This window comes from Trachurus japonicus, chromosome 19, assembly GCF_045865225.1.
Source record: "Trachurus japonicus isolate A0001 chromosome 19, Traja_1.0".
Classification (NCBI taxonomy): domain Eukaryota; kingdom Metazoa; phylum Chordata; class Actinopteri; order Carangiformes; family Carangidae; genus Trachurus; species Trachurus japonicus.
The window spans coordinates 11,575,537-11,589,387 of NC_140925.1; the positions used below are offsets into that span (position 1 = coordinate 11,575,537).

At 42.6% G+C, this 13,851-nt stretch overlaps 1 protein-coding gene across 1 annotated transcript in view; it reads right to left on the reverse strand.

Moving 5' to 3' along the window:
• cox10 (cytochrome c oxidase assembly factor heme A:farnesyltransferase COX10) overlaps window positions 1-4,968 on the reverse strand; it is a 35,938-nt gene extending 30,970 nt beyond the window's left edge. The window contains exons 1-4 of the mRNA XM_085762107.1: window positions 4,863-4,968; window positions 3,421-3,563; window positions 2,856-3,255; window positions 724-848 (exon numbers count right to left, since the gene is read on the reverse strand). Of these exons, the coding sequence (XP_085618233.1) occupies window positions 724-848; window positions 2,856-3,255; window positions 3,421-3,563; window positions 4,863-4,893 (699 nt within the window). The 5' untranslated portion in view covers window positions 4,894-4,968. The remainder of the gene's footprint in view (window positions 1-723; window positions 849-2,855; window positions 3,256-3,420; window positions 3,564-4,862) is intronic.
• Window positions 4,969-13,851: the final 8,883 nt, after the last annotated feature.

Sequence of the window (13,851 nt, forward strand, 5' to 3'; positions counted from 1 at the left end):
AAGCTTTCAGCGGGGAAATAATAATAGTGTTACACTCGGCTCAATGCATTTTTGAGTTACGCAGCAGAAGAGGAATGTAGAGTGCTTCAAAAATTGAGATGCTCCGGCTCCTTCAGTATTTTCTAGAACACGGAGGAAGAAGAGTTGCGGATGCCGGTGTCTGTCAGCAACAAATTTCATGTTTGCATAACATGTAAACAAAAAAAAAAGTCTCTTATGCCTTATAAGAGCAACAGATATCCCGCCAGCCCCGAGACTCGTCCTCATTACTTACTTCCCAAAAGGAAACTGGTACTTAGAGAATAAACAGATTAAAAGAGTGTTTACTTCAACTCTTGAGACAATTACACAAGCTATGTGAAATATTTTTTTGGCTTTGTGAGATCTTTGTACGTCACATAAATAAGCTATAGTTGAATCAGTCATTTCTACAGCGTGAAGTGTTACAAGTTTATGATATAAACCAGTGTAATCCAGCCGAGCACTCATCTTTGTGAAGCTGGCGATGTTCTGTGTCAGTGAGAGTGTTGTGAAGAGGCGATAATTAAACTCCATTGTCAGAGAGTGAGTGTTGAATGACATTTATCACCTACTATCGAGTTGTACACGAATATGAGTCGTGCCGCGATGAAGGATGATGGCACACACACAGAAACACACGCACTTGACATACTGGAATAAAGAGGCGAGTCCTTGCTCGGCCTCATTCTGAGAGAAACTGACCTGGTTGATGGAGTTGGCGGTGCACGAGGCGAGGCCCGTCCCCAGACAAGACACGAAAAACATGACGGGGTCAAACGGCACAGGAGCCATTGCGAAGCCGGCTGCAGCAGTCGTAACCACCAACGCTGGAACCACCGAGAAACAAGAATAAAGAGCAGTGTTAATGGTCTGACTGGTTACTGTTACATTCTAGTGTAACATACAGGTAATACTCAGAAAATTAGAATATCGTGAAAAAGTTCATTCATTTAAGTAATTCAACTTAAAAGGTGAAATGAATATATTATTTAGACTCATAACAGGCATTGCAAGATATTTCAAGCTTTTATTTGTTAGAATTTTGATTATTATGGCTTACAGCTTATGAAAACCCCTCTCAAAAAATTAGAATATCGTGAAAAAGTTCAATGTTGTAGCTCAAATTGTCACAGCCTCGTCAGCCAATTAATCCAAAACACCTGCAAAGGGTTCCTGAGCCTTTAAAAGCTCTCTGTCTGGTTCAGTACAGTTCGCAATCATGGGGAAGTGAATGAACTTTTTCACGATATTCTAATTTTCTGAGTATTACCTGTACATGTTTTGTACAATCTTTGCATTTGTTTTAAATAGGAAGTATGCAGGATCCATCGCTTTTACTCTGTTTTGGTCACTTTGTTCCTGTACGTATTTCCACCGTCATAGCCCCCCTCTTGTGCATTTGCTTTCAAAGAAGTCGGCGAGAAGGAAATCCGTAGAGCGATGTTGTTAACAACAGATTACAGGGCTCCAGACTGCCCCTAAATGGGGGCTTTTTGCCCCTAAAATTTGAGACAGTACAAGTATATTTCTCATCTACCTGTGCAAGTGCAACCAGTAACTCTGGGCTTTAAACACAGAGACGGAGCATTCTCAGTAGCAGCCCTTAAACTGTGGAACAGCCTACTTCTCCATGTTAGAGCGGAACAGTCTGTCGAGCATTTTAAAACGCTCCTGAAAACGTATCTTTCACTCCCAGCTAAGTGAGTAATCTTGGCCCTCTCTCTCTCTTTTATTATAAATTTGTTTTAAATTGAGTGATTATTATTCCTTGTTTTGTTTTTATTTATTATAGTGTTTATGATTAACTATATTGTATTTTTACAACTGTATAGCACTTTTGTCGACTGAGGTTGTTTTAAACCTGCTTTATAAATAATCTGTGACTCGACTTGCCTTACACACTGGTGAATTGTGGAAGGGACAACTCAAAGATGAATTAAAAGGAAATGTGAATATTTGCTTTGCAAGTCGATTTACGGTGTGAAACCCCAAAATTTTCTGCTTGCGCTCCTAAAATTTTAAGTTAGGGGCCAGTGTGCAGCTAGTAAAAAAAGTTAGTTTGGAGCCCTGGATCACAGATTACCGGGCATGTCTGTGATGTAGTGCCTTAAAGCACTTTATGATTCTCGCCAGAAGAGATCTGGGACACCGGATCGGGGGTGCTGATCTTGGAAGTTTGGTTTTCATCCAACAGACGCGAGGTGGAAGGCAGAGAGCCTCCATTCTCCCCATAAAAAGTCATTCAACCATCACAATTAGCTTTTTCATTTAAGGTCAAAATCTTGCATAGTTCATCTTTAAACTATTCACAGGAATCCAGCAGAGAGCAAGTGAAACTCAATAACACCAGGTAAATAACACTGCACGACACTGACCACACAATTTGCTTATCCACTGCAGATCCGTGTTTCACTACAGACAGACACGGCTCAACAGACTACAGACTCCAAATCGCTCGGAAACTCTCAGCACGTTCGGCGATTCAGTGCAAAAACAAGTGCTGTTTTGGACGGAGTGAGCATACAAATCACCAGCGGAAAACTGGATTATGCTGCACATCTTGTCTCCTGAGACAATGACCCAAGCGTGAGACAACAAGGAGTGCACTTACGCCAAGCTGCACCGCAACTCTAACCCCAGACTCCCTGAGTGAAGGAGATAAATGAGTGTCTTTCCTGCCTGTACACTTGTAGGCTATATAAGATAAAGCAGGTGCTTCGTATATGGAGTTACTTCATCCATCTTATTTACAAAGCTCTGACATAGTTTTCAGATATACATGCATTTTCTGTATTAACGTCAAACACTGTACCCTAGATGAACTGTATTTCTACCTGTGAGCTTGATTTTGGCCAGTTTGGCGTAAATATCCGGTAAGTCGGCCACGTGGACCTTCAGCTCCTTCCACTGTCTGTCCAGACGCGCCTCCCTTGCCTCCACCGACTCCACGTGGATGTGAGGGGGCTCGTCCGAAGTCCCAGCCGTTCTGGACACAGATTCCTCCCGTGCTGCCACCACATCTTCTGCAGCGGCGTTCGAGGTGGAGACTTCAGGCTGCGACTTAGCGCCGACATCCTCCGACTGCGGCGCAGCATCAGCGGCCACGGGGTCGATGGTCGGCACTCTCTGCACCTGCCTCTCAACACTGTCCTCCCTCTCATCCACGATGGTGAGGACGGGGGCCTGCTTCGGGATGGCGCGTTGTCGAAGCTCGCCGTTGCTTTTGGCTACATACTGAGAGGAAAACAGATGGGACAAGGTGATTCAGGATAATTCACTACTGTTAAGATGGATTTATTGTATATTTATCAGCATTATGATGGAGGGAAATGAGTCAAGAACAAGCAACAAGAAATCTTCTGACTGAAATTTAGAAGAAATACCTAGAATTTAGATTACCTGGCGTTTAAGAAAGGTAAGATGCTGATAAGTCGTCCAGTTGGATGGATCTCTACTGTGCAGCTGAATCAGGCTCCGAGCAGTCTGGTTACATCGAGGGATATTTTGTACTAGTTTCTGTTTCACACTGGCACCAACCAAACCTAAAAAGACACACAAGACAGGATGTTTAATTGTAAGTATTAATATAAATACTGTTAGTTACATTTGATTAGGTCAGTAATGATAATATACACATAACTACACAGACAACTAAATAGAGCTGCAAGATTATTGTTATACCGGTAAATACCAATCCCAGTTTCCTGGAGTTTCAAAACATTTACGGATTATTATTGTGTGTCCATGCACTAATCAACTCCATACATTGTTTAAACTGTATGAAAAACACTGATTTGTTCTTGGAATACAGACATGATAAAAAATAAAATCAAAAATAAAACAAACACTAAAATGGTATGTGACACAAACAATACATTATGCGTACAACTGAAGCATGACCAAAAACTAACATTTATTTCCAGGGTGGTCCAGGCCTTCCCAAAATAAAATCATTATAACATCAAAGACTGTTTTGAATTAGGCCCAGTTTGAGCATCTAATGTATTAACAGTGAGGATTATACATTTAGGATTCTGTTGTGGAGCAAACAGAACTAGTATAACATTTAGGATTGTTCAAATGTTTAAAATATTCTGGATGTTTAGGTCCTTGTCCATCACACAACCCATAAAGGAGTCACCTGATCATCCCATTGGCTGATTAGGCTTAGATGTTTTCTGATCTTGGCATTTATTTTGAAACTAAACCTTAAGCACGGTACATACTCAAATTGCATGACTACCAAATTTAGCACACACTCAGATGATACTTCATTAGAAACGATTTATCTCAGACAGACGCATAACAATATTAATGTAGTAGATCCTCCTTGATTAAGGTCATAATGCTCCGCTTTTGCTGTCCACAGTGTATCAACGATATATTTATGTTATTAGTTTATTATATCAAAACATGTCCTTAAGATTTGACAATAACAAGAGCACACTTCGATATTAGTGGATGTCAGTGAACACAAACATAACACCAATATACCACGTCTTTATCACACTGATCTGTCACGTAACCATTTACAAAACATCATTATATAGGACGACCTTCTCTGTTATTTAGGAACACACAAGAGCACTAGATCGGCTAAGACCCTGTCCTGATAAAACCCGTCAGTAATCATGTTATTTTGGTCTATGCAGATGCAGTTGACTTCTATCTTAAGGTCACTGCTCGTCTCTTGCCAAACATCTACCCGGTTAGCCACATGCTAACCTAGCCTGGCAGCTTCCGCCTTAGCTTCAAAGGATGTTTTCAGCGGGCGAGAACTAAAAACGACACGAAACTGCACTGGCGGATTACCACACACGCCACATTTTCTCCGGTCTTACCTGACAGCCTGCTACATGGCGTTTTATACATGTTCTCAGATCCTAAAGCCGGCTCCTGTTACGACCCCTTCACATGCAGCGTGCCGCCATTTTGACCTCGTTAGGTAAACACAAACAGTTCCGGGTCATATGACGTCACCAGTCTGAGCCGCTTGCAGCTGTGTTTTCTCTTTTCTTTTTCTTTTTCTTTATTTCAAAACTATGATTATGATGATGATGATGATTATTATTCATTTATTTGTGTTTTTTTAAATTATGTATTCTTTTTATTTCTTTCTTTTTATTTTATTTTTTATTTTTATTCCTTTTTTGCAAAATTAATGACAGGAAATTTATCAAACTACTTTGATGCTTGTTTTTTTCAAACATCTCATGGATGTAGCTTCTCAAATGCCAGAATTCACAGTTTTTCCTTGTTATTTTTCACTATTTCATTCATTGAATATATACCAGTATTCAAGGTTTTTAACATTCTGGAGGTGTCACAAAAGTACCTAAATGTTTCCTATAGGCTACAAACCGCAAAAAAGAAGAAGAAGAAAAAAAAAAGGTGCTTATGCAATAGTTACTTGTGATAAAAACCTATATTAAGTATAGTATAACACACAGAGCTGTCCTTAAAAATGGCTTTCATTTCTGATATTTCCACATCTCTCTGGTTGAGGTTTAATTATGGTTTAATTGAAGGGTTATAGCCTTGTTTAATTATTTTATTTATTTATTTTGTCATGTCACTGTCACTGCCAATGTGACATTTGAATAGAATGTTGCCAGTGTTAATGGTTTTAATAACACCTGTGCTTTTTCCTGCCATGACAACTGAAAACGCCTGCTGTGAAAAATGCATGCACTTTATTAATTTGCCATTCTAACCGCTTTAATTCCTTGTGTTCCATGTGTGACCTTTCCAAGGTTTCCCCAGGTGGTTGTTTGGCAGGGTCAAGCCTCCAAGATGTTGATATAACTCATTGTCTTTATCGTTTTAGATGACAGACCAAACAAAAGGCACAGTCATTAAATACACGACATCTGCTGTGTGGAGTGGTGCCTCTGCTCTTTTTCACCGAAAGCTCATGTTTCATTTCATAGTTCATTTTTCATAGAAGTGCATTAATTTCTTATTATGGTGTGACCCACTAAATCAGTGTAGAAAATCTTCATTTGTCCCACTCCATACAGTTGTATCTGTGGCTGTGTGTAACAGAACAGTTCAAGAAGAGCCAAATTTAGCTCCTTTTAATAACCCCAGCTGAATTAAAGTAATGTGTGAAGAAATGTGTTTACTTGTAACAAACACAAGTTGTAGTTTTATGTTTCAAGTTCTGAGGTGACCAGAAAACTGGTGTCACTGACCAATAAATCTGAGCTGAAGATGGGTTTCATTTATTTCAAAATTGCCGTCTAATTCAATGTCTGGCCTTTTGCCTCCCGCCCTTGTATGTCCTCTGACTAACGCCGCTGTTTGGCCTGTTATTTATGTGTATGGTCATCTTGTTGGCCCTGGCTGCCATGGCCAACAAGATGGAAACCCACTGATTAACACTCCTCTCCGCTGCTTTCACATTGCAGCCTGACTTTATTCAAACAAAGATATAAAACTGTATGATTGTCTGTTTCGGTGCCGCGTTTCATCTCCTTGAACAATAACACTTTACTGACCCAGGAGGATGATTACTACACTGACCTGATCGGCAATATAAAAGAAAAAATATGTACTAATTCAGTCTGAAGGTAATCTAACTTTGTAGTCGTTATGTATCCTATGTGGGTACATGTGTTGGTATTTAGAGTACACACAATCCTGTGACATGTACGACTTGTTTTTATGAATGGCTGCAATGCAGATAGCTGTTGTCTATGAACTCAAATCCCAGTGCAATCCAGGCTGAGCATCCAATTCTCCTGATTCATCTCATTCATTCCACTACTGCCAGCTCCTCCTCCTCCTTCCCCCCCTCCCTGCCAAGATTACATGGTGTAATCTTCAGCACCATCAAGATGCAGGCCGCTGATGAATGCCAACAATACACACAAGGCCATCCCAGATCCCAGCACAAGAGCACCTTTATTGCAGCAGATAACCATTATGTGCTGTTCTACATGATTTCATTCTGCACTGACCCGGTCAACCTCCTCAGGTTTGGTTTTGATGCGAGTGCTGAAAAGGAGGTTTATTGCTCGGTTTTGCACCATATTATTTATTTCTAGGGTGCCGTAATACAATTTCAATGTTCCATGTTTTTGCTTCAGCTTTTGCTTCCGCTGCAGGCTGCTGGAATACATGATCAAACCTGCCAAGCTTATGGCTGTGCAAGGCACTGTGTCAAACCATAATCTTTTGTATAGCAATCTGTAGGCTACCACTGCCGATGACTGACATCCTTAAGAGAATGTCAGGGCCTCATTTTAACAAGCAGGCTCATTCATGAGTACACAGCCGCCCCTCTTCCTCTGGACTGGAATGCAATAATATTTGTTTATTGCATTAAGGAATAGTTCATCCCCTGCCAATGAGTGTGAGTTGGACTAACTCGGGGTAATGATTTAAGAAACAAATATTCTCCTTATCCCTGAGGCTGACCAGTCGTCTGACACCCTTTTTTTAATCAAGGGATTTGTGAGTTGTTCTACTGAAAGTCAGGAAGCTCCACTTGTTTAGATGATTGAGCGCTTCACTCCAGTGGGTAAAGACAAAGCCAAGAAACATGCCTTCAATGCCTTCTGTCCATAAGGTGGACAGAAGACAGGACCTGCAGGAACAGATGGACAAAATGGGGTGGAGTGGCCCTGGAAACAATAGAAAAGACCTTTGTTGGGTCTGTTCAAGTCTTTCAAAAGCAGCCTTTACAGTTGTTCTACCTCTGGCGGTGGTCTCAGTGTGAGGGCCTTTTATCACACTGCTTTCACTGCATCTTGAGAAAATGAAATGGCTGAAAACATCCTCTCCAGAGGGGAAACAAAGGCACAAAAGGAGTTAAAGGCTTGTATTGTGTGAGAGTGATGACGTGTAGTTTGTCATGGTAAAGGCAGGGAAGGCTGGACCTGTAGCATGTGTCCAGTTGCAGCATGGGTGAGTGCATTTGGAGTAGTAGTAAATTATGACTCAGACAAACAATAGGTTTAGACTTTATTGAATTAGGCTATATTATAAGATATATGTAAAACCCTCTAGAAATGTAAGAAAAGACAGCAGTAACACATAAATATGTTTTTTTTCTTAAGAAAATAACCAAGAGTCACCCATGATATTTTGTTATCTTAACCAAATGGTTTCAAAATGGCACTGTTTATTTACATTCAAGCAAAGCAAAGACAAATAATTCTGAAGTGGGGAGCAGATGTCGGTAAGATTGATGGGTGAGCACAGTGTTAGGATCTCGAACACTGGCTGTCTGGTTTACTCAACAGTCAGCGGGGCGAGAGGAAAACAGGTCTCTTTAGCAATTTAAAGGGTCCAGGAATTTACTCATTTTCTATTTAAAACACAGCTCCTCGGCGCTTAGTGGTGAAAAGGTGACACGTTGAATCAATTGAAGGTAGCATGGGCCCCAGGTTGTGTAAGCAAAGTGCTGAAGGGTCATTAATAGACAGTAATAAGAAGAGCCTTGTTACTCCATGCAAACAGCCTGCTGCCCACATATGGCACCTCACAAAATGGCCAAATCATTTTTTATTCTAGTTTTACGTGTCTCACACTGGGGGAACACACCAAGGGCCTATAATGAGACAGCACCCCCCCACCCCCACCCCATACACCCAACCAGAAAGCCCCAATAAATGGCCTAGTCAAATAACGGAGGCCTCCCAGGCCTGTCATCGCCCCAGTTCATCTGCTCTGATTTACAAGCACTGTCCCAGAGGCTTCAGTGCCATCACTAATCCCACAGGGGTGACCATCTGAACGGCAGCGGAGTCAGACCTCCTGGAAAAAAACACAGAAGGGGTCAGACAGTGCCGCATAACTCCGAGCAGAAACAGATGCAGAGATGCTTCCCGGTTTATAATTGATTTTCAAGGGCAACATCTTGTTGTCATAGTTTGTCTAACGAGGCCCCGCCTGGCGCCCTGTGGCTCGTCAACCACAGGGTGTCAGATGGAGCAGCCGTCCAACCACCCTCGCCCCCCGACTGGCACGGCACCACGCTGAAATACTGACATCACTCGTGGAATTTCCCCGTGGGACGGACTCTCGTTCTTGTTGTGCTGCTGACATCTTTTTAAAAGTATTTTGAGTCGGCGAAGCATCCGAACCCTCCAGAGAAGAACTGCTGCGCCGCCCAGCTGCCGGCCGGAGGCCTGAGCTCTTTCTGCGGACAACAGGTATTCTCAGGCCCTATGGCCGCCAATGTTTATGTCTGAGATCACGGGTGTCTTTGTGGGCCTCCAAAGCTAAGCCTCTAATTGGCCATGGCTCATCAATCACACAGAGCAACCCCTTTCACCCAAAGTCTCATCCAAACAGCTAAGAGAAATGAGACCCGTGGAATGGACTTTATGCCTCTCAAAGGCCTAAAAGTAGGCTCTGGGAGGGGCAAGTGGTTTGTGAGAAAGCCACACTTATTCCAAGTTTGTGTCAAGCAATGCATGCATCTCTCCTTTGTTTTTCCTCACGTTCATGGACAACTTCCTCTCACATCAAACTAACCAAATATATAGACGCATCACAGCAGTTAGGAGTAAAATGGAGGAACAGAGATTGGCATGCACGCTGTGTTAATCAAACACTGATTTTGGCATTTAGATTGAATCTCATTACAGCAGTTAAATGTTGGTTCCAGGGAAAACAGACCAACATCTGGCTTCATATTGTTTCTTATTTGCTTGAAAATGACCTCGCTGTGAATAATCACATGGATAAGAAATTTCGTTCAACTTTTATTATCATGATTTGTTGGAAATTGCGTGGAGTGGCAATCAGACGAAGGTGATACTTTTTGCGCTGTGCTGGTTTAGTGTGTCAAAAGCGTGACCCAGAAGCATGCTCCAGACAGGGTCAGAGGGGCCGCAACAACTCCTCAGCCATTATTTGGTTTGGCTGAACTCTGAAAAGTCCAGGATTTGGCCACAGCGTATAACACCGAGCCCACAAATTTGTCAAGCGGAGTAAAGAGACGTCCACAGCACATGCGGTTTATGGGGTCACAGCAAAGTCTCTACATTTCTTCACATCCAGAGACAGCATGCACAACACTCGCAACAGTGTGTTTTTTCCATTAGCCTGGGCGTGTTATTTATTTATTCCTTCATTTCCCCTTCCCGTAATTCTTTTCATTCATTCATTTTCCACAATAAGTCAAGCTGCCTAAAGGTCTGTCCATGGGAAACGTGGGTGATGGAGGTCATGGAGGTTTCTGGTGAAGAACACGTCTGATGAGGACCGCAAACACGTCTGGGTTACTGTGGTTCAATTCGCTCATTCATGAACACAAATACAAATACATACACGGAGAGGAGGCGAGGCTATAGTCCACGTCCAATTCTCCTCAGTAACCGAGAGTAATCAGCTGTGTCATCCTCCTCGTAAATCTCCTAACTACGCTAGTGGCTCCCAGCCCAGATGGGAATAGGCCTTGTTCGGTCGCACTTGCCTCCGCGCCATAAATCCTCCGTCCCGTCTTTGCGGGATCGGTTTTGTTGCTTTGCGTGTATCTCCCAACAGAGGAGTACACGGGGGAGGGCGAGGATATTGCGAGACCACAGTCTCCTGAAGGAGTCAATTTGCAAAATGGACTGTCTCTTCCTCCCCGCTGACATAATGTTGGGTTTGGAGGCAATTTTTTACCATCAGATGCAGATTTGCAGCTTGGTTCCTGTAGCTGGAGGTCTGGGAATCAATGGGAAAAACATGTAACCCCCACTTCTCCCGCTACGTCAACAATGCTGTACATCTTTAAACTAAAGAAAGCGCAACACAACATGGAGAAGATGTACAACAGGAATACATGCTGGTTTATTTTGCTCCCCTCTGGCAAACATTATGAATCTTTGGATAAAAGACCAGACCAGTGCCATAAAACGCTGTTTCTGCTGAGGAGCTGTCCCCGGTCTGTCTGACATTTATTGGTTCGGGAGGAAAATAATTTCAGATTGACCTAATCACAAACAATAGCCTTATACTGCTCTATACCACTGCATTCACTGTAACCTCTTTTTACATTCCTGGGAACTGAAAGTCTCCTTCCACTGCGCAAAATAAGACAAAAACTAAACCTTGTCTTGTAATGTTTTACTGTGCGGTTCAGACGAGGAGGAAAATCCAACAGAAATGTCTCAGACACTTGACGCTTGTCTTAGTCTGAATCATTTTTGCACATTTCTTTACAGTTTGACTAAAAGTGACTTTTATCACCGTCTCTGTCATATAAATTGGCTCGACTGCGTTTAACCTTTAACGTCCCCGTGTTGCACACTTCCTGTAATGACTATGAACTCTCCCTCAGTCTCTGAGAAACTGCTCAGTGGAAAGCAGCGGGTTTTACACACCGTGTGATAGCCTCAAGGCCGGAGGAGACCCCCACCACCACCGTGCACACTGCAGGTCAGTGTGCATGGCTGGTTGTGTGACAGTGAGACCTGACAGCTGCGGTCTATCGGGTCTTGTGAGGCAGAATAATGTGGAACATTCCTGGACACTGCTCTTATCTGTGGGGACGAAGCTGTTCCACGCATTATCATGACAGTCTGCGCTGTGGTGGTGGTCTGCTCATCACCTCCCACCCATACACACAGAGAATAACCATTACATGTGATAGGATTACACTCTCCACTTACAGAACAATAGTGAATCACAATCAAATTCATGATTACAATTAAATTATAGTTAAATTACATTCAAATTACACCAACAACCCATTAAATGCGCTAGAACGAGGCTTTTTGTTAAATTTGAATATTCCAGTAGATTACATTCCTGATTGCAATTTGAGGCACGAACTCTATTAATTTTTCAGAAATTACATTTTGAATGTAAAGGGAAAAAAACAGTAAAGAAAGTAAGATTATGACCCAGGAGCTCATTCCATTGTTACAGCAGCCCTCCAAGGCTGAACTCCCCCCACCACCACCACCACCTCCCTCCCTTTTTTGAAACGTGGCAGAATGACAAAGTGCACAAGAAAAGCACGGTGGCAGAAAACGAGGGAACCCTATCAGTGCATGAATTTAATTACCACTCAGATGGCTCCACATAATGAGGAGAAGGTGGATGTGCGAGAGACCTGCATAATTCATTTTGCTTTTCTCATTTCAACCTGCCCTCGCCGACCAAACCGTTCCCTGTGTGTGCTCCCTGTGCATTGTGCCACATTCCTCTGATCTATGATCAATAATTTCTTTTTAAACCGAAAACATTTGCATAGCGGGGGAATCATCCGTTGCACTCTGATCGCACGCCGCCGAGGGAGAACCTGCACCACGTGGGAATACAGGTGGTTGAAATCAGCTCCCCTTGCCCTCTCCTCCCTAATTCTTCTTTTCCTGTTGTAATAAATGGCAGTGCAGCACCGCGGCCTGCCCACTGGAGTCAAGACTTACAGTGAAACACCTCTTGCACCATTTATAACGGCCCTGGGTGGGCAATAAAAGAGACAGAAGTCCATTTCATAATTGCACGCTGATGTCATACTGGTGAGCTGAAAAATATGACCAAGGTAGCAAATTTATGGAATGGTTTTATATTCTGTAAAATGAACCAAGTTTTGTTGCAGTGCATCGGGCCAATGCGCTGAGTAACGCTGGCCTGTCTTAGTAACAACTCACCACAACCCCATGGGAAGCAGCTTCCAGTAAACAAACACATAAACTGGAGATGTACATGACATATTCTGATCTTCTCTCTTTTACAAGCTGCAGTCATTCCATTTACCAGCATTACACCACTGAAGAGTTGCAGCGCTCATAAAAACAGAGCTCAGACATCAACTCTACATCTACAGACTGATAGGCCGGAGTAAAGATTTGGTTCTGTGACTTTTTGGGTTCAGGGAAAATCTTTTTTATGTTGAATTATTATTGCTTTCTTTACATCGTGTCAGGGGCAAAAGGAGGCAAGGTCGAAGTCAGGGTGCAGGCAGGGTCGGAAAAATCCAATGATAGCCAGGCGGATACAGGCGAACACAGGTTATGAGAGTTAGAAAGCTATAGCACAGCAGCACAGAAGCCAATCTGGCAGGGAACTAATGGAAATGTGCTGGTGTATAGATTAGGAGCTGATTAGAGGATTGGGAACTAGCGAGTAAGTAGGCGAGGAAAAGTCAGGTGGTGGAAAGACAGGAAAGACGAGGTCACAGCAGGGCAGGAGGGGGGGAGGGGGGTGAGTTCATGAATGAACTGTGTCTGTATTCCCCTTATAGATCATCTGACCTTGACTGGTATTGTCCCGTTCAGATACAGGATATAGTTTGGGTTGCCTCTGTCTTCCAAAACAACTTCTGTCAGAGTGACAGGGATGTAACTTCAGGAAACAGAAACTACCTGAGTGGGTGGGGTTTGGAGAGACATAAAAAAAATTTTAAAAAATGAAGTGAGCAACCATCCACCCCGATCGTCTCTACAGGTTCTGAGGTGCTATAAAAAAAAAAAAAAAACGTCATGCTGCTTCCAACTCAGTCGTGTTTCCACTGCTACTCCTGGATCCTTTCCATTTAGGAAAAAAAAAAAACTTAGTTGGAAATGTTTACAGAGACGCATTTGCCAAACCAACCAGTTATCCTTCATCTTGGAGGCCGTCTCTCTTGTAAAAACCACATCATGGTGCTGGAAAGCACTTCAGATGAAGCGTAAATTTCACCTTTCTGTCATTTTTCCAAGAAGAAGACGTGCAGCTAATTCCACTGTCCCGAATGGACTCGTTAACGCCCTATGAGACCTGAAGGAGGACTTTCCCCCTGTGGAACATAAGGTGCAAGAACAAGCTTAACTTGAAACTTCAGATATACCACAGATTAAGATTTCAATTTCCTACATTCCTGTGTCGGCTTATATTCATTTT